We start from the raw sequence: 21,501 nt of genomic DNA, 5'->3' as shown, positions 1-21,501 counted from the left end.
TTCATTTATTTGTATCTGTTTGCTATGTTATCTGCTTTATAGAAAATCACGGGTGGTTTTTTTGACTACTGTCTTATTTAAATGTATGCATTTTACTTTTGTGCTTAAACGTCAAATACTGTGATTTTTATTGTATAACAAATTACTGATTTTGTTAGGATATTATCATTTAAATTTTAGCATAAATTAATAGTGTTCAGTACTGGTTGTTGCTTCCAGAATTGCAATCTGCTTCATAAGAATTAGTTTGTAAGAGGTTTTAAACAAATGATTTTTAATAATTGTCGAAGTGAATGATGTCGTACATATAGAGGAGAAGACTATTTCATAATATGTTAGGAAATATAATAAATAATTAAATATTTTATTCACATCAATATATAATTGTTAGTTACATAGACCTTGATAACTAGTTGGACTGCCTCTCTTGCCTCCATCCTAGCTTTACATCCACCCGCATAACCTGTACGCTGGACTTCCTGAGATTCTCCGCTGAGTTATCCTTGGCCTTAATCCTTATCTGGAGGCCTTCCCCTGTTCCCTTCCTTGCTTACATCACTTTGGCCACACCTCCCACCTTGCCTTTACCTGCTGGAGGAGATCATCATAGGACCTCCCTTCGGCTCAGATGACTTCTGTCACAGATTGCTTGCCTGTAGGTTGTTTCTTATTGGATTATCCCTTTTTGCTAACTTCTGATCCATCAATATCTAGATATATCTCAAAATTATGCGATCTCTCCAGCCAAAGTACTCATTCAGCCTCCTGAAGCTCAGTTCTATTATGTTTACACCAGCACTGAATCGCACACCACTACCAACGACCTTACCGACAACTTTTGTAAGATCTGCTATAATCTTGTCCTCCCTCTCACTACTGTTAACAATTAGAATATACAAGGAATTCCTGCTATATTAAGCATGCTCCATCCAGAACATGGATGTTCAGGCATGCTACCAGTACCTGTCCAGGCTAGAGCTTGTAATTCTGAGTAAGACGCTTAATCCAAGGCGCCCTAATATCGACTCTCTTCTTCAGTCCTGCATTGGCATTTCCTGCCATAATAGAAGACTGCTGCACTAGCTCCTTCACAGTCAAAAATCAACCCTTTGACCAGCATTTCCTGTTCAAAACACTCTTTAGGCCACAACTTAGGTCTAATTTACTCAGTACGCTGCCTTCTTCAAACTCTTCCTTTATGATTTTGTCCATTGCCTGACTGACTGCAGTCTACGTAGTTGCATCCACATACTTTCCCTCCTGCATGGGAATTCCCAGCATCCAGTCAATGGCTCCTCGTTTACATCAGTACCCTCATGTTTGCCTTTATTAGTTTATTGAGTGCCTTCACTTCCCCGCTCATTTTCATCATCACCACCTCAAAGCCAGTTGTATCTGTTGTGTAGTGCTCCTTCAACTCTTTATCCTTCTGCCTTTGAAGCTTCAACAAACGGTCCAAGAAGTTAATCCTCTTGGACAACTTAATAAGAATCCTGGGTGCTCCAGGCTTCTGAACTATAAAGGTTCCTCCCTCTTCTTTCTCCTTCTTTTGTGGTAGGAATCTGCGATTCAGACATGTCTATAGATGTAGTGGTAAATCATGACAAACTGGTGACCCACTGACTCTCTCCAGTGACCTTGGCAGGTTCTTCCTAGGCCTGAATGGATTTGCCTCCAACCCCTCACTACAAAGTCAGTCTAAATGGAAAAAAATCTGACTTTCTTTCCATTCTGTATTCACCAAAATTACTCAGAATGTCAGTTTATGTGCAGCGCCCTTTCTTCCAACTTACTACCCGTACAAAAGTAGAGAGGTCAGTATTTTGCATGATTCTGTATTTATGTCGTTGCTTACAACAACACCATCGTGTATGTGCCAAGATGTTGAAATTTATGGCACCACTTTGTATTGAGTAAGTGTTTTATTTAATAAAATTTTTACTCGCTAATAAATTTGTGTTTGCTGTAAGTAATAAACAACTTTGATAAAAAGTGTACATTTGTTTAATGCTGATAAGCTGCAAACAAGACCGTACAATGTATTGCCAAATTACAACAGTATACACATTTCCAGTATAAAATAATACAATAAAAAATCTAAAATACACATATTCATATTCTACTGTAACACATGTCCAAATCTGTTAACTAATAATACTGAAGTAACACCACAATTAAACAAGAACGAATCATAACATTATCAACCACTTCCAACGTCTCATATCATCCACTAGATCTTTAAGATCTAACCTATCTATAGACATTTTATGTTTACAGCAGAAGTTGTTAAAATATTCGTAATTATTTGTTTTGACCATTATGGAATTCTGGTCTTCTTACTTTTGTGCCGGTTTCTATGTTCAAAGATTTTACAATATTTTCTGTGGTATTATTGATTTTTTGAAGTTTATTTTTCAACAAAATGTTAAATATTTTTCTTTTAATTAAATTCTATTTTGCTGTAAATTAATTTAATATTGTGTTTTTCAGGTTTTTTTTTACTGACAACCTGGACTTTGAATTAAAGAGTAAAAATTTGTTTTAGTGTTTTGAATTTACTATTGTTTTTTTTTTTTAATTTGTTTTTCATGGTGGTATTTTACATTTATTTTGATTAAAATAAAGTAATGCTAAAAGTTCTTAAAATAAATTATCTGTATTTAAGAAAACAGTTATATTTAAAAATGCTGTTTTATTTAATAATTCTAATTTATACTTTTTTTTGAAGCGGGACTTGTTTAAAATAAAATAAACTGCATTTAACATAAGTACCTTAATATTTTCATGTGGTAAATAGATTGAGAAGTATAAGGTTTATGGCATAGTTTATAAAATAATGAGTTTTTAATTTGTTAAATAACTTGAGATTATTCTTTCAAGCAGTTGATGTCATAGTTTGAGAGGTAACCTGATTAATATCACTGTAGGAAATACTGCAATGAAATTTATTCAGCATTCAGGAGATATTAACTGTTCTACTTCTGAAAAACCAATATGATGGAGTTTTTTTCCAAGGAAATTTAATATGTATACTTATGTATGACATTCTGTTCTAGAATATAGATATGATTAGATCTAAAAGCATCTTATGAATTAATAAAATTGAAAATTGTATCGGCACAAAGGTAGTGTTGTCATACAATATAGTTTTATAATATATATTTATATTTAAATCTTTTAAAAGATTAGATCTGATTTGAGTTCATTTAAAAACTCAAATCAATTAATTTTAAAATCTAATATGTAATTATTGTAATCTGTTAGCGTATTTTCAATAACTGATGTTGGTTGTGAACCTAAATTTGCAAAAATTGATTCGATCAAATCTATTTTGTGTATTTTTTTAAATTTCATATTACTTATCATATTATTCAATTTTTTTTCTGAATAATAGAAATATTAGTCTAAAATAAAAAATAAAAATATATAGAGCATGGTATGTGGTCTGTCATGTAGCAACACATTGGAATTAATATACCGGCAATGCATAATAACCATTTTTATGAGCCATAAAAATTTTAATTTTACTGTTTTCTTAATGGATAATAATCTGTAGTTGCTATCATTATTAACTGTCAATTCCAAAAAAATAAAACAGTAACAGATATTAGATTATTCATATAACAGCTGTCATGATTATGTAAAATCTTTTATCATTTATATATTTAGTGAAATATGAAAAACTCCTAATACAATTGTATTTTATTCATTTTAGTAACTATATTTGGTAGATTTCCTTGTTATAGGTCTATTATATGTTCCTTGAGAGGGTAGATAAGTTAAAAATATGAAATTTTGATAATTATACTATTATTCGCTGTTGACAAAGCATTCTAACAAGTATAACTTCAGTTGAATTTGTTTGTTCCAACAAACCATATTAAAATACTTGAGCTGACTATACACCATGTGCTTAGTCCACCTCACAGTAGAACATCCTGACCGTACACATAATGTTTATTCTGCAGTCATTGTTAGTAAAAATATTATAAACAATTTAATGTATGAAGCAATTATGTATTTTAACTCTTATCAATATTTTTCTAGAGAAAAAAATAATTGCTTAAATACAGAACTAATAAATAACAAAAAAATTAAAAAAGAATAAATGCAAAGTACAATAAAAAAAAACACATTAAATTATTTGATACAGAAAATTAACTATGTTGTAATAAATCCGATTGTTACTTTTTCATAATTGCATAATTTACTTAACACCAGTTTGCAATACCACATACACTGTTTACAGGTTAAATGATTATTGTAAATTTTAATAAATGCAGCAATTACATGATTACTCATCATTCTATCATCAATACCATGACTTATTTTAGTGTTACTGTAATCTAAAATTATCTTTTTTGTTGATAAAATTTCAAACATCGTAAAACGAGACAATTATATGCATTTACAAAAATAATCAATTGTTATAATTTTATTAGATATAATATGATTAATCTTTTGTTTCTGTCTATAAAGTCAAAATAAAATTAAATGCTTTTAATTTTATGAGCTTAGAAAAAAAGCAAAATAAAAAATTGTTTTAGTAGTTATTATATAAATTAATTTTTTAGCGGTTTAAGATTGCAATATATTTTATCATTTTTTATATTAAAATTATGATTAAGAACAACATATATGAAAAATTATTTTTATTTTTTTTTTATTTAATTTAATCGTACAAAATAGTGTATTATGTATACTATGTTTGCTAATAAAAATTAGCTCTCTTCACTGAGTGTAATTAAGTACACAAATTTATTTATAAATAAAATATATTTATAATATTAGATACTTGCTCAAATATTTCATGCAAAAGTAATAATATATTCCAGAATTAGTACAAAATTAGCTAGTTTTTAAAAATAAATATTATTGTTAAGTATGCAGCAGACATAGCGTACTAAAAAAATTCTATATTTACTCAAACTTTGTAATATAGTTGCAAACGACAATAGCTTATTTAGAACGTATAATGTTAGCAATTCAAAATAATCAATGATACTTTTCATTCAGTAGTATAATTTTATCAGATATTAAGGGTACAAAAAAATTACAAAAAGTGAATATAACATTGTGCTTTTAATTATAAACATAGTTTATTGTGGTTAATTGTAGCCAAATTTCAGAGGTAGTATTTATAAGTCTTTCTATTCTAAAAATAGTGTTAGATTTTTCTTCCTTTTGTTATAAGAAATTTTGTATTTGTTTATATATTATATAGCGATCAGAACAGAACAGTAGTAAAGCATTAGTATTTTTTATTCACATATTGTATATGTACGTACAATTCATGAAGACTGTTTTTCATAAACTGATGATTCTTAAATCTTTTAAATTAAAATTAGTAGCTTAATATTCTTCATAAGAAAAAAATTGATTAATAATTGTTAAACAAGGTCTGCCTTTTTAGCAATGTACAGTTGGATACTTCCAATCACCTACTTTCCATATACATATCAGAACACCTTGACGTCTATCGTACACTCCTTGACCTTCACATCTACAAGATTGTTTTCATGTTTTTCACTTAAGAATTAATTTATTTTCTTTTTTTATTAATGTCACAATAAATGTTATTTCTGTCGACTTGTTTAAAACATTTTTTTATCAATATAATATTTACATAGTTTGAATTCATTATAATTGTTTTATTTTTCTTAAAAATTGATTTTTGTAACTTTTTCAAGCGATTGGATGTACAAGTATATATTTTTTTTAAATTACAATTTACATAACATTTTATGCATTAGTATGAGACATTGTTTATAATTTGTCTGGTGTAGAAAATGAATTGTCCAGCAAGTGATCAAAACTTTTTGAAAACTTCATTTTATATATAGCAAGACAGATAACTAGAATTGATGTTGACTTTAGGAAATTAATATATTCGTGTGGGAATATTCAAAATTAATTATATTTAGGATACTTAACAGAAAATAATTTATCTGTAATCCAATAAAATATTTTGTACCTTCAAAGTACACATTAAAAAAAAAAAAAAAATGGCCAAATTTTAAAAAATGTAGTCAATATTTTTAAGGAGAGCTATTTTTAATATTCCTGTTGGGAAAAAATACTTCCCTTCTTGCAAAATGATGTCCGAGTTTTATTAAATTTTACTTCACATTTTTTTTAACATTTTAGTATAAACAATAAAAATTTAATCATAAATGAGTGTACAATAAAATGAATATCATTACATAACTAAATGACTGAAAAAATAGCTGATATTTCAGTTCTTTTTCATCTTTTAAAAAGTAATAAAAAGGTTAAAAATTAAATGTAAAGCATTAAATTACATAAATCCATATTTATTATTTATAAAAGCATTTGAATTATATCAAATTAATGTTTTATACGAGGTTTCCTTATTAACAAAACAATAAAAATAGTTTTAATCAGATCAGAAATTATAAATGAATACTAATTCATAGTAGTCTTAAGTGAAAGATGTCTTAATCAACTGGAAAATAAAAATAATTATTTTACTTTACAAAACACAGATGTGGCAAAATTTGTTACTTTTTCAGTAAGCAGGTACCACTTTTTTCCTTTTTTTTTTTCAAAAAGTAACCTAATAACCTAATATTTTTTTTGTATTTTAATAACCAAATTAACCTCTGAAGCATAACCTCATAAAATAACCCAATAATCCCATTTTTAGGGTTATTGGTTAAGTGTAATAAAAAAATTTTTTTTAATAATCAATATATTTGTTAGAAATAAACAATAAGTAAATATATAACAAATAAACACAATTCTGCTGATTCACATGTCTTCACTAACATCTAAAGTTAAGTCTAAATTAAATTCACAAATATTACTTAATATTTCCTCAAATTCTTATCTTTATTATTTTCTCACCACAAAAATTGACACAAATACGGATCCAACAATTCATGTCTAGTGTCACCATTCCTTCTTATTGTGATTTTTAGCTCATCACCGTAAACTTTTAATTCTTTGGGTATGTGCACCTGTTTTTGGATCAACAATGTTTTCGCTATGATTTACTGTATCATGTGTATAATTCATACCTTCTTAATCTTCTATACAATCATATGCTTTCCATAAATCTGATATGATTTTAGTACCTGGTGTAATGGTGCTACAATTGCAGAAATTAATGTCTCGTTTGTTCTATCAGGAAGAGCATGCATGAAACATTTTTTTGTTTCACCACAAATTCTTCCAAAAACCCACTGTTGTGGTAACATTCTTCATCCTCTATTATATTTTCATTTAAAAAACAGACACTCATCAATTTCTACAATAGTTCCACGTCCACCTATTTTTTTTCTTATTTTATAGTAATTTAAAGGCACATATTTCTCGTAAATAATTTTTCCAATTTGTAATAGTTTCAGACTGCATTTCATTTTTTTTTCTTACAAAATGTAGTAGTTGTATAGCCTTGAGTCAACAATAAATTAAAAAAATAATTGTTTCATACGGTAATTTACTGTTTTCCAACCATGTATCTCTTCTAATAGAAATTTTTTCTTTACATGTTCGTTTATTACAATACCACCTTTTTCGACTGCTTCATCCTTTTTCAATAGTTAATTTCATTTGATGCTTTTTTTCAAACTTGTCCAGATTTTATAATTTTCTTTATCTGCAAAAATTAAATAACTTTTTATTAGTATCATTGTTCTTAATTAATGAAATTAATGTAAAATTTCCCATATTAATAATCAATCTTCTAGTCTTCTATATTTTTTTATTTCTTGTAATAAATAAAACAATAATCATTATTAAAAAAAAATGTTACTGGGTGGGTTATTTAGAAAAAAATAAAAAAAGTTGTACCCACTTAATAAACAATGTCCCAAAATTACCATCTTTAAACAAGGTAAGTTTTCCCAGATCTTAGTTTTTTTTTTTATGTGGTCTACTTTGAATGTATGATTTTAACTGGTTCAGACAGAAATATTTTATGTTTTAAATAAATAATTATTTTATTGCACATTTTTGGAATATGAAGAATATCTCTTTGTGTAAAAGGAACGTGTTCTTTCTTGGGTAACTAATGTATAGAAATGCAATTAGTTGCAGGATATATGAGAAGTAAAACAATTATTAATCAGTAATGTGTTGTTTCAGTTTTTTCCTAAAAATTTCCCTGTAGTGGATTATTGCTTCTTAAGAGATCTGTTTTTCTCTCAAGCCTCTTCTGACTTCTAAGAACAAAGTTAATTCTATTTTTCTGTTTTTGGAGAATTTTAATTATTTTTTTAACGTTAAGTTGTTTATAAAACTTGAAAATAATTGTAGTTCATCTCTTTATCTGACTCTGATTTTGATCAGAAATGTTTTAGATATTTCATCGGTGAACCTAATTTTGGAATAGATTTGGGTCAAAGTTTTTTGAATTAATTTTCTGGTGTTATGGCTGATTTTAAATTCTTCTAGGATATTAAATAAAATCTTTCTGTCTTATCAAATAGGTTCCTTAAAATCCATAAATGATACTATTTATTAGCTCTTATTGTGTTGGATTTTTTTTAAATTCTCATATTGTGTATTTTTATTATATAGTTATATATTAAATCATGAAATGGTAGAAAGTTCATTTTTTTTGGAACATTATCAACAGAAAAGTTATCAAGGGTCAAAATTGTTATGTAATAAGAAATTCTCAAACAATAAAATTCGTGACTGTATTTGCAAATGCCAAATGCACAGATATTCTTATCCCAGCCTCATGTGATGATTCAGATGTTTTTTCATTTATTGTAGCTAGTGGTGGATGGTCAGATATTTTGTTCTAAATATGTTGATTCAATACTGGGTGATGTAACTTATTAGTAAAAACAATTGATTATACTATAAGTTAACTAATTTACAAAAAATTCTGAAGTTATAAAACTTAACAAAATTTTTATTTTTGACATTCAATCACCGCATCTCCACTCTCCTCTTGAACAGTGTGCCGTCAGCTGTAATTATGTCATCATCTCCTGATTTTGAGCTTGATTCTCATCATGACCTTTTCAGTTTCATTGGCAGTTGTAAATTCATATTGAAAATAACCTTTCCCATCTGTTTTACATGATCACATTGTTCCACTTTTCACTGCTGGTCTTTTCAAAAAGGTTGGATCATAATTAATACCATTTTTCTTCCAGAGATGAAGATTTTTTTTTGTTTAGCTATGTAATTTTATTTTAGCTCAAGCCACTTCAGCTAAATTAAGACTCTTGGTTGGCAGCTGTAAAAAAACTATGACTGTTTTTCAGGGGTGCCTCTATCACAAGGAATTTTAAGCCAATCTATGTTTCTCTAACCATTGCATTACTGTGTTACATCACTGTGTTTTAGAAATTAGCTTTTTGTTCTTCTATAAAAAATTATATTTAGTAATATACACATAAAAATAGCAGAAATAAATTCAAAATGCTAACTGCTGTCTTACAAAAAGGAAACTGACTGAAAATTGAGCTATCAATTTTGTTGAAATGGTAAATGGGTATTTATGTTTACTGAAAAAATTACATTTAAGTTTTAAAAGTATTTTAGATGATTTTAAAATAATTTCAATAGTTTGCAAGCTTTAAAAATATTTTCCCTGGTATTTAAATTACTTGTAGAATAAAAGGCTTTAATTAGATTACTTTCTTTAAGTTTTATGAAACATATCTATTTTTATATAATTTTTGTCTTTATAGTTTTATTTGTTTTAATGTATGCTTCATCTCGTGTCATGTCTTAATCTACAGTATATTAAACCATTTTATATGTTGTACATTATACTGATGAATTTTTTTAAAGTATACTTTAAGAAAACTAATATGATTTGTACTTTTGTTTTAGTAAATATTTTAAGGAAACTGTGTTTTATGTAGCAAAATCAATTCTTTTTTTGTTATTGTATGTGTCCATATTCACCTCTGTACTAATTATGTCCAAGACAAAAGTATAACACAGTTTTTCACCAACAGTACAGAATTCAATAATACCTGTTACCTTATGCTTGTTTTTTGTTGTTTTTTTTCATTTAATAGCACTTTCAAGGGTTTCCCTCATTGTCAGTTAATAAAAACATTTTTTTTTTTAAATTACACATCAAACTCAAAACATAAAATGTATGTGTGTACTCACAGTACAGTACTGTACTGTACAGATGTACAGTACTTTATGTGTGACTGGCCACATGGAATATTTTATTTTTGACAACATATTTTTATACTATGTTGACAATTTTATATTTTGAGTTTGATGTACAATTTAAAAAAAAAAATTATTAACTGACGATGAGGGAAATCCTTGAAATCACTATTAAATGAAAAAAACAATAAGCATAAGGTAACAGGCATTATTGAATTCTGTACTGTTGGTGGAAAATTACATTATACTTTTATATATATATGCTAATATGTTTATTAATGTCATTATTTCAATCAAATTATATATAAAATTTTACATAAATTTTTGTTTAAATGTGATTGTATTTTAAGGAAAAACGTGAAGCAATATTCTAAGTGTGAGATAATATAGCAGATTTCAACCTCATAAAAGCTTGTTAAGATATGTAAAGTTTTTTTTTTATATTTGAGCTATGCTCACCTAAAAAATTAGAAAAGTTTGGGAAACTTTTTTGTTTAAAGTTTATTTATTGACTGTTTTTTAAATAAATTTTCAACACAAACTTTTTTTACAAACTCAGAAAGTTATCTACTCCAGAATCAGTATTTGTGTCTCTCCAGTTGTTTACATAATAGTCTCAAAACAGCTCATTTGATTGCCGTGAAATTATTCTGTTTCACTATCAATATCAAGTTGAAATTTATTCAGCGTTTACTCTGAATCTTTACTGAAGCCATGTGCCAGCTGAATGAATCAACAAATAATTATTCTGCCAAAAATGTTTATTTTGCTCTCTAAAAATGAATTTCTCTTAACTAGTGTAGAAAGTAATTGGAAATTAATTGAAAAAATCTTTTGTAATAGTGTTACAGTTGCTGTTGCCAATTTCTGGCATATGCATATCTTTCTGTTTGAATGGTCCACAAAGACCAAATATTATATAAAATTAAATAGCAAATTGAATAATTAATATTAATAAATAGGGAAACCAATTTTTTTTAAAGTTTTTATACAACGCACCCCCTGGCTTAAGTAACATATTTATAGGTATATAATAGTATCATTTCATGTCCAAGGAACACATTTGTGTTTTGGCTGTAGCTAAATTAAGCTATGCCATATATCCAGAAAAACTTCTGAATTATTATACATCTAATCCATTCTAAATATAATTACTGAAAACTATGTTGATATTCAAGTTTTGTTCCTACTTAAACATTTTATAAAAGCATAGACTGATCAGTATTTACTAAAGATAAAAATGGTATAAACCTACTTAGATAAAAAATTGTAAATAAAATCATAATCCTTCTTACCACAGATTCCTGTTTTTTATTTAAAGAAGAATAAAAAAAAATGAAGATAACAAATAAAAGTTTATGATCAGCAGCAACCTTCATGGTGAAATGGTAGTGCATGAGGCTTTAATCCACCTTGAAGGTCACAAATTACAATCCAGCTTGACATTTTATTTATACTTTCACAATCTCCTTACTCATTACCTTACACAAATTTCAAGCTGACATGTAGAATTAATAATCTACAAAAAGAAAAAAGTGATTTCACAGTCTTTCCTAACTTGAAAAAGTACCTTTTAATTTATTTTTGCTATGGCTTTTACTGACAGAAAATTGAATTAAACATTTTGTTACCTAATAGAATCCTTTTATAAGCTGTTTTATGGGACCTGAATATATTTTTTATATCTGCCATAATATGACAATCAAATTTACAATTTTATTTTTATATTTATGTACTTTACAACTAGAATGAAATTACATTTGGATAACAGATGCACTGTAAAAGTGAAAGTATGAACTAATAGAATTTAGCATACATCTTTTTCTAAAAATCTTTGTAGCTCAAGTTTTCTGCATATCTCAGGAGTAGCTTCATTCTTGTTGTACTGGTAATGTATCTGTTGCATAATTTTCAAATTATAGCCTTATTATATTAGGTAACATTACATTATACAGCATATTTAGACCAATATATTTTTTTTGTATTATTTTTTTATTTTTAATATTTACTTATAATATGTAATTTTTTGTTATGTTTACTCAATTGATAATATGTGAAGTTCTATGTTTATATTTTGCTATTTATATTTATTACTGTAATAATTGGGACTGGTGTAGTTACCTTCTTCGTATCACTATTATCTATTTTATTTTGTTGATTAAAAATCTATTTTATGTTATTTTTTTTATCAAATAAAATAATTAAACAATTTATTGTGTTAAATATTGGTTTTTAAAATGCAGGAATTGTGTTTTATAAGTTTATAATGACTATAAATTATATGTTTTTTTTTATAGGGAGGATATAGAGGCCTAGCTTTACCCAGTAGCAAATTATTGAACAATCTATCCATCAGTGTAGTTTATGCAGTTTTGTCCAACATCCACATATTATCTTTATTAAAAACCTTAAAATGTACTTCATTGCTTGCAGCCTTTTTACACAGATGGCACACATTTTGTATGCCTTGTATAAAGAAAGTTGTATCATTCCAGGAATTCAAACGTTACCTACATTATTTTAAATTAAAATAATTTTATTTTGTTTATAAAGAGCACAAAGAGTTTAACGTAACACTGAAAATATCTGTCACATATACTGCAGAGTTGCTTATTTTTTCTTATTATTAAGTCCCCTAAGATCTGGCAGCTGATTTCTGCAGGTATCTGTTTTTTTTTAATGAAAGTTGATTTAAATGAATGATTAATGATAATTTAATATATTACTGCTGGGTTGCCTAGCAAGAATTAGCTGGAATTACCTTTAATTAAATACGTTGTAATTAATTTATTTTAATGAATTGCAACTATATTTCTTTTAAGTGAATTAAACATAATTTGAAAGAAAATGATGTGAAGAATGTAAAAAAAAATGGTTGTCAGCTCTCGGTCAGCCGCAACCTCAAAGTTGCCAGGTGTAAACAGGTATGTTATTTATTGTTAATTATTTACACTCATCGTGCTTTTCAAAAAAGTTATATATTGAAGTTTAATTTTTTCTGTACATGATAATACACGGTTGCCTGTAAAAAAAAATGGCAGCAAGTAGTGGTTGCCATTATTTGATCTAATTATTTTCAGTCTGGATAAGTGTGAATGAGAGAGAAGGAATTCGAGTGCTGCTTCATGTTGTAAACAAGAACTCAGTGCGACTGTTATACTTTGTTTATTATGTTTTTGTATGTTTATTTTGTTTATCGAATAAAGACATTGACAATCAATTTTAGATTTCTCATCCAGACTGAAAGTAATTAGTTCAAATAATGGCAACCATTATTTGCGGCAATTTTTTTTACAGGCACCCATGTGTTGTATACAGAAAAAATTAAACTTCAATTTAATATATAATTTTTTTGAAAAACATGATGAGCATAAATAATTAACAATAACATACCTGTTTACACTTGGCAACTTGGAGGTTTCATAAAAAGTTTCTTTAAATCTGAAATTCCTGTTAAAAAACTGAATTTTCTTCTTCTGAATTAAATTCAAAGGAACAAGAATATTCAAAAAATATATTTAGTTTTTTATCTATATATGTGACAGTTCTGAGTTATCTATTACACAGTAATGAGCTAAACACATAAAGGTCAACTGTTTTCACAAACACTTGATAACTAGCTCAGGAAGCACACAATTAATCCATAGGCAGGTGTTTTGTTAATTTTAACATTCAACTTTTCTGAATAGGTACTATTATAACAACCTCGTACATTGTTGTACTCTTTATCAGGGATCTTAACAATGACTTGCGTAGGTATGATAATATGGTAAATAATTAGTTCTGAACTTTACAATTTACTTCTTGTTAGATAAATCATGTTAATTAAAGTACAGTACAAAAAGTTTCTTTTAAAAATCTATATATGCAAAATATATATATATTTATATATATATATATATTAATTTATGTTTAATAAATCAACCCTAAGTACAGAATAATTGAAATAGCTTATTTCATTACACAAACAGAAGCGCTTTTGCAAACTTGATTTGCATCATCAGCTATATATATATATATATATATATATTTATTACAAAAACATCATAAACTTACAGTCCATGATAACATACCACTTATTCGCTTATAATTATATATTAAAATATTTTAAACCAATTAAATTTTATTAAAATTCTTTAAATTAAATTTAACTTATATGTTAAAATTTAAAAAAATTTAAACATAAAAAATTCTTAAAACTTTTATTTAATTTAAAACTTTTTAAAATTATAATCAAAACAAGAGATAAAAACATAAAATATAAAGAAATAAAAAATAGTTTAAAATTATAAAGATTAATCAATCAAAATAAAAACATAAACTTAAGAAATTTGCTAAAATTTGTATTTTTATGTTTGTTTTAATTATGTTTACATTTTAATTTTAACTTAATTGATTAATATTTATAATTTTATACTATTTTTTTATTTTATTTTTTTTTTATATTTTATGTTTTTTATCTCTTGTTTTGATTATAATTTTAAAAAGTTTTAATTTAAATAAAAGTTTTAAAAAATTTTTATGTAAGATATTAACGTATAAATTAAAATTTTATGGCATGAAAGTACATTTAATGCCTTTATTGATATAATGAAATTTGCTAGAAATGACCTTCTCTGAAAATTAAACTTTCACTAAAAATTAAAATATTCATTGGGAGTTTTGCTAACTCTTGAGAAATAATTTTTCAGCATCTTCTCAACAAGTTTCATATTAACTTATTAGAACAAAAATGTTAGCATTAAAATGTGCACAATTCTGGTTGAAAATTTTTGAATGAGGACCTCCACTCCTCCTGATGAAACTTTTTATTGTTAGTTTTATTATTACAAAACCATGACTAATTTTTATATAAACATTACATCCAGTGCAGGGAGGAACGTAATATAGTTCATAAACATCTATTGTGTACCAGTGTTGTTTGTTTACAATCAAATTTTAAATGATGTTTCAAGTCGTATCCAGGACTCTGCATAGAACTATAATCGTATAGTTTGTTTGGCGATTAGTGGCGTATGAGCAGCATAAACTCTTAGTTGTCTCAATTCAGTAACAGAAAGTTTCAGTCTGTAGACAGGAATACAGAGAGCAAACTTTCATTTACAATCATAGTTAAGAACTCTTGGCGCCATAATTTGGCCTTCGCCAAAATTCCATATGTCCCTAATATATTATACTTCAGTAGCTAATAATGAATCAACTTCAGTAAAACAAAGCTGGTCTTTGATCTTTTCTTAACTGTGCATAGTTTTAGTTCTATATTTAGCTGCATGATTGTGGATGTTAACATTAACTTAAGATTATTTTTATTTCTAAGAATCATTACCACATGTCTAACATACATTATTAACAACACTATACCCAAATCAAACATATTAAACAAAACATGCGCTACAAATTATCTCATAAATCTTAACTCAGTTCATGTCAATAGAATATAATCTGTCAGCAAAATCATAAAAAAAAATTTTTACAAAATATTATGATTGATTATGTAAGTATTAAATCCAGTTATTGGTTTTAAAAAACAAATACAATGTTTATAGAAAAGTACATGAACACAATGTTTTACGCTCAGAGTTTTGATTTCATCTGACAAATTGTTTACTCCCACTACAAAATATTGCTGTGATGCTAAGGTACATCCAATTTCTATCTGCCATCACTGAACAAACATTCTGTACAAAGCAGTATTAAAAAGATAGTATTTTATCTTAGAACACAATTCCTTATTTTGTAAACCATGTGCAATGTACTTCAGTTTTGTTAATTCTTATGCATGCTGTTAGAAAATTGCATGCTATAAATAAATTCCTGATTCTTATTGATTAATTTCACTAATATTGTTTAACTAATCCAAGATCTAATGAAACTGAAAGAAAAGAGATTATTTTACATGGAAGAGAATATCAAAAAAGGTTTGCTTGTTACTGCTTTTGCTTCCACAGGAAGTTACCAAATAGTTTTTTAAATGGATAAATAAGAACTACTCAACATACGTGTAGTCAACAATCAAAATGATAAAATCCTTCCTGAAAGAAACCTTTATTTTCGGGACTTACATAAACTCCTTTGCACTTCGAAATATTTTTAACTATTTACAGTTAGTGTTCATCAATGGTGGTGTTAAAGTTATTGGTGGCAGTATTATTTTTTGAAGATACATTTAGACATCTAAATGTACATAAAGTTTTTCAATATAGTTTATCAGTGTTAGGTGATAGTTATATATAAAGAGTCTGGATTTGAATCCCAGTCAGCATGGCATTTTTCATAAATATCATATTTAAATATTTACTACACTATAAATATTTCATATATTCCATACACTCAAGTTTATATGGTAAATTATTTATAAAAAGAAAAAATGTATATTTTTCAATCCCGGGCAAGGCAGCAAACTATTTTGATTAATGACTGTCCATTTATTTATGGGTTAATTGTCCTTCTTTACTTCTCACTTTCCTTATCTTTCATCCTTTCTTAATTCAGTTGGTGTAATAGGAATTGTATCAAGTATTGGTACAACTGCATAATGATGGCACATTTAATATCCAGCAACCATTATTTTCTTTATTAGAAAATAGTGGAAGGTGGTAACTCTTACTGCAGAGCTATCAGGGAACACTTTGTCCAGTATAAGGGTTGCAGAAAAAGCCAAAATAGTGGCAGAGGTGACTACTGGGTAAAGTCAAGCATGCTACACTTCTTAAAAACTATGTATTTTTGTGTATTAATTTATTTCATCTGTTCCTATACATTGAATAGTACAGTAGATAAAAATATTTTCAATAATTTAAGAATATTTTTAAACACTTTATATAATTTCTTTTGCCAACTGTCATGGACAACAAAATCTTTGAATTTGTTTTGTACATACTCTGAATAATAAAAGGGGTTTTCCTGGGAAAGCAGTCAAAATATTAAAGGATTGTTTTTTTCAGTCTTACAGGAAACTGTATGTGGATAAACAGATAGATATTTTGCCTTACTTCATTATCATACAGTTTTATTATTTCTCCTCAATATACATGTAATGTTTTATTTATATTTATCTTTTTATGAATTCTAACAGATGCAATGTATTTAAAAATAGTCATAAGAAAGCATTTTAAAATTTAAAGAACATTTGGGATACACATCACATTATTGTAGGTCACAGGACTCAATGACTTATGTGTCCATTATCTACTTAATTGTCCAATTATTTATAAGATAAAACTATGAATACTTTCACATTATAGTATTTACAGTACCAAATTTATTATAATTCAGTTAAATATCTTGGAAGACATATTCAAAGATATTTAATCAGACATAATTATAATAATAAAGAAAAAATGAGTAGTAATTAATAAAATGTAAACATAACTTGATTCACGTGAGGTACATATTTAAATTTTTCTCATGATTGAGTTTTCTTCTGATCTACTATAAATTCATTTTTTACCTATCTTCAGTCAATACTTTTTTCTTTTTAATAAAATGTGTGCAGACAGACCAATGGAACATTTGTCAACAAATGATTGAATCCTACATGGCTGAGTTTATGTGATATAATAATGCTGATCCTTATGATAAAATTATATGTGATATAAAATTCATATCTTCTCAATAAATTTATGTTTTCCCAGAACGTATACTTAAATTAATCATGCAAATATTAAAATGACAAATTAAAAAAAATTAATAATAAAATTGACTTTCAAACAGCTACTAAAAAAAAAAATAAAGAAAATATTTTCTGTTCTTTTTATTTATTTTATGACCAGTTACAAATTAGAAATAACTACCTATTGTTTAATTTGGTGTTGACTTCAACACCAACAAGTTAAAATTTAAAAAGAATGACATTATTGTGATGGTTAGTCCCTCACAGTGGGTCAGACAGGGCCAGTAGTTGGCAAGGTAGGCAAACTGCCTACGGCACCAAAACCGCTGAACTAAAATGAAAAAAAAAAAACACCTGCTCTGGACACCACATCCTTGTATTCCTATTAAACTACATATACACAATTTTTTTAAATGAAAAGTACATAAAATTTTATTTCATTAATAACTTCTGATATTTTTTCGTATTTTTTTTTATTATTATTGAAATATTATTTTTCATAAACGTTTTTTACAATCAGAGGTTAATAATTATTAATAAATCAATACATTTAAATTAAAAAAAAAGGAGATTAAGTCTGGTTTGAACCAATATGCCTTCACCTTGTAAGATCCAAATATTTCAGTAATTAAAATTTTATTTGGCTATAACTCTGGAACCAATGAAAATAAGTACCACTTATGATATATTGTTGAAAAGCTCTCAATGAGGGCTTATTACTGCAGTTAAGAAAAAGTCCAAAATCCAATTTGTTTTGGATTTTGGGCTTTTTTAGACACTTTTGGTTGTTGATTGCAATCAAAATGGGAGGTACATAACTAGATGTTACAACAGTCCTAAATCCAAATTTTCAACATCCTATGGGTAATCGTTTTTGAGTTATATGAGATACATATGTACGGGCAGATGTCACACTGAAACTAATCAAAATGGATTCAGAGATGGTCAAAATGTATATTTTCGTTGAAATCTGAAAACCAAAATTTTTCACGATCGCAATACTTCCTTTACTTCACACAAGTAATAAACATTATCCACAAAAATATATTTCGATCTTCTTGCTTGAATCTAGAAAATAATATTATTTACTATTTATTAGTAAATTCTATTATTTAGTAGTATAATAATATTATTATACTACTAGTTTTGTTTATTGTTCTAAAAGTACATTTAAATTATCTCTGCAAATAGTAGGTACTATTTTTAGTTTGTAAGTTCATTGTTATTAGCTTGTTAAAATATAAATCTTATTTTTAAATAAAACAATTTTCCGTAAATCTGTATTAGTATTATTGTTTAATTATATGTTATTTTTCTAGTTAACATGGTTCTTTTATAATTCTGTTTTTTTTTTTAATTTTAAGTTTTTTGAAGCTTGGGGTTGGCATTTTTTGAGTTTGCCTATGGTGGCAAAAACACTAGGCTGGCCCTGGGTCAGACAATGATCTGTTCCCCAGCCTTTCTTGTGACACATATAAAATATCTTATGTGCAATTAGTACAAGTCTTATTAGCTTTTACTGATAATAATTATATTTGCTCTATAGCTAGACCTTGTGAGGAGTAGAGTAAAGGTTTTTTATAAAGAGCAAAATTCTGATGGGCTTGACCTGATGAAGTACAGGAATATCCAACTTGGCAAAGAAAGCAATGAGAAAACAACTTCACTAATCAGTTTTTGTAAAAAAAAATATGATATGGAAAACTTGCTTTTAGGAAAGTCTTTTTTAAGTGATTGTGTCAAGCGTTGGATTGCTTATTGTTTGGTTGTGGTATTTATAAATTATGTCTGTATAACTTCACAGATTGAATAGATTGTGTGTAGATATAGTCTGAGGTATGAAGAACCAGATACCAGTGTCATCTCTGCATGTATTTTAGGAATCTGTTGATTGATCTTGATAAATCTTTCATTGATTGATTCTCAATATTTTAAGGAAACCTTTTCATGTATATATACTGCATTATTCTTGGTTTGCATTCACTTAACTAATAATTTAACATTTACTTTTCTTATATGAATTGTTTTATGTCAACTAGTTTTGTTTCTTAATTTGGAAGATCTTCTATTGAGCTGAATGTTTTCTTCATCATAGGTTATATCAGTGTTTTCTTTTACTTATACAGTTTGTGATACATTTTATGATTATTTCTGTTATTTTTATTTTAGATGCAACCTTGGTTGTATATATATATATATATATTAGTAAAGTTTATAAATAAAAGAACATCATGAATACAATCTTTGGATAAAGAAAACATTCAGTACAACAGATGCATTTGTTATAAAGGAAGGGAAATAATGACTAAAAATAAAATAAAACTATCTATGTAATAGAGTTATGATATAAATATATATAAGAGTTTTATATATATAACCTTGAATGAAGACACCCTGATGAATGATAGGCAGAAGACATGGATATGTGTGTGTAAATATATTATTTTTAAGTGTAAAACCAAAGTTGTAAAATTTTACGTTTTGCTTTGTAATCCAATTATATATGCTAATTTCATTTTGTTTGATTTTTAACAAAAAACACCCTATTTTTTAGATGTTACTAAAGTTATTTTATAATAATTATAACATTGATATCATTTTGCCTTCATCTTTGATTTTATTTTAACATCTTTCGTTTATTTGTTTCAGGTCCAAACTGAATGACGAGTTATAGTTATATACAAGATATAATAAGTCATTTATGTACAATATCAACACCAAATGGAAATTTTTAATTTCAATTTTATTGTATTTAAATATGTATATATTTATATTATAATGGGTAGATTTTTATTATGTTTTAAATAATTTAAAGAATTTTTATTTATTTAAAAAAAAAGCTATGTTATTGTAATTTAATTAATTTATAATGATAATTATTTATCTATTAAGTCAGTATAATATTTTTATAATGTATCATTATTCACAATCATGAAATGATATTTGTGCCTTCATCTAACTTGTCATAAATAATTTATTATAATTCATTATTTAAAATTTTTTAATAACACTGGTCAATATGAGTTTTATCTCGCGAGTACCAATAGGTGTACTTAATGCAGTTTTTTATTCTGTTTTCAAATATGTATTCAGAATTTCTCCATCATCCACAGTTTTTTTTTAATTTTTTATAATATTTTTAAATGTTTTTTCGTCTATTTGTCCATTGTCAAGTAAAAGCTCCTAGAGCATTGTAAATATAATAAAACCAAATGAGCTAACTCAAAGGGTAGCATTGCTACTGTTGTGCAGGTTCAGACGTGTATAATCGTGTACAAATGTGATCTAGTGTAGCACCCATTCATCAGAATGATGCCAGTTGTGAGATAGTGAACCAATAAGCACGTCATTGTGAGTGCTTTGTGTGCCTGAATTATTGTGTATTTATTTCATATTTACAAATTTATTTTTTTTAATTAGTCATTACTTACAAAATATCTAGAGTTTGTTTAAATCACCCTAACAATTTTTGTTATGTATGTGGTGAAGTGATGCTCAAGTTCCAAAGGTGAAACGTTACTCCATTAGTAAAAAAATGTTTTGAACTTTATTTTGAGTGTAAAGATGGGGACCAAACAAGGACCTGGGCCCCACATATCTGTTGTTTATTGTGTTCTAAGCTTCTCACTGCATGGAAAAATGGCACACACCACATGTCATTTGCTATCCTTATGATTTGGAGGGAACCCAAAGATCACTCTTCTGGCTTTTATTTCTGTTTATCAAACATTAAAGAGATTATGTCAGAATCAAAACATTCAGTGGTGTACCCTAAC

General features: G+C 26.8%; 1 protein-coding gene across 2 annotated transcripts in view; it reads left to right on the top strand.

Annotated features, from left to right (window-relative positions):
- LOC142329757 (glutaminyl-peptide cyclotransferase-like) overlaps positions 1–20,533 on the top strand; it is an 84,982-nt gene extending 64,449 nt beyond the window's left edge. Inside the window, exon 7 of one of the 2 annotated variants that reach the window (XM_075374514.1) lies at positions 20,375–20,533. In XM_075374514.1, the coding sequence (XP_075230629.1) occupies positions 20,375–20,399 (25 nt within the window). In that variant the 3' untranslated portion in view covers positions 20,400–20,533. Of the gene's footprint in view, positions 1–2,490; positions 12,325–20,374 lie in introns of those variants that run through there. The other variant, XM_075374512.1, reaches the window with a different exon arrangement.
- Positions 20,534–21,501: the final 968 nt, after the last annotated feature.

The sequence above is a fragment of the Lycorma delicatula genome, chromosome 9 (genome assembly GCF_047948215.1).
Source record: "Lycorma delicatula isolate Av1 chromosome 9, ASM4794821v1, whole genome shotgun sequence".
Lineage (NCBI taxonomy): Eukaryota > Metazoa > Arthropoda > Insecta > Hemiptera > Fulgoridae > Lycorma > Lycorma delicatula.
The sequence above is the reverse complement of the archived record's forward strand: the minus strand, read 5'-3'. Positions and strand labels throughout refer to the sequence as shown.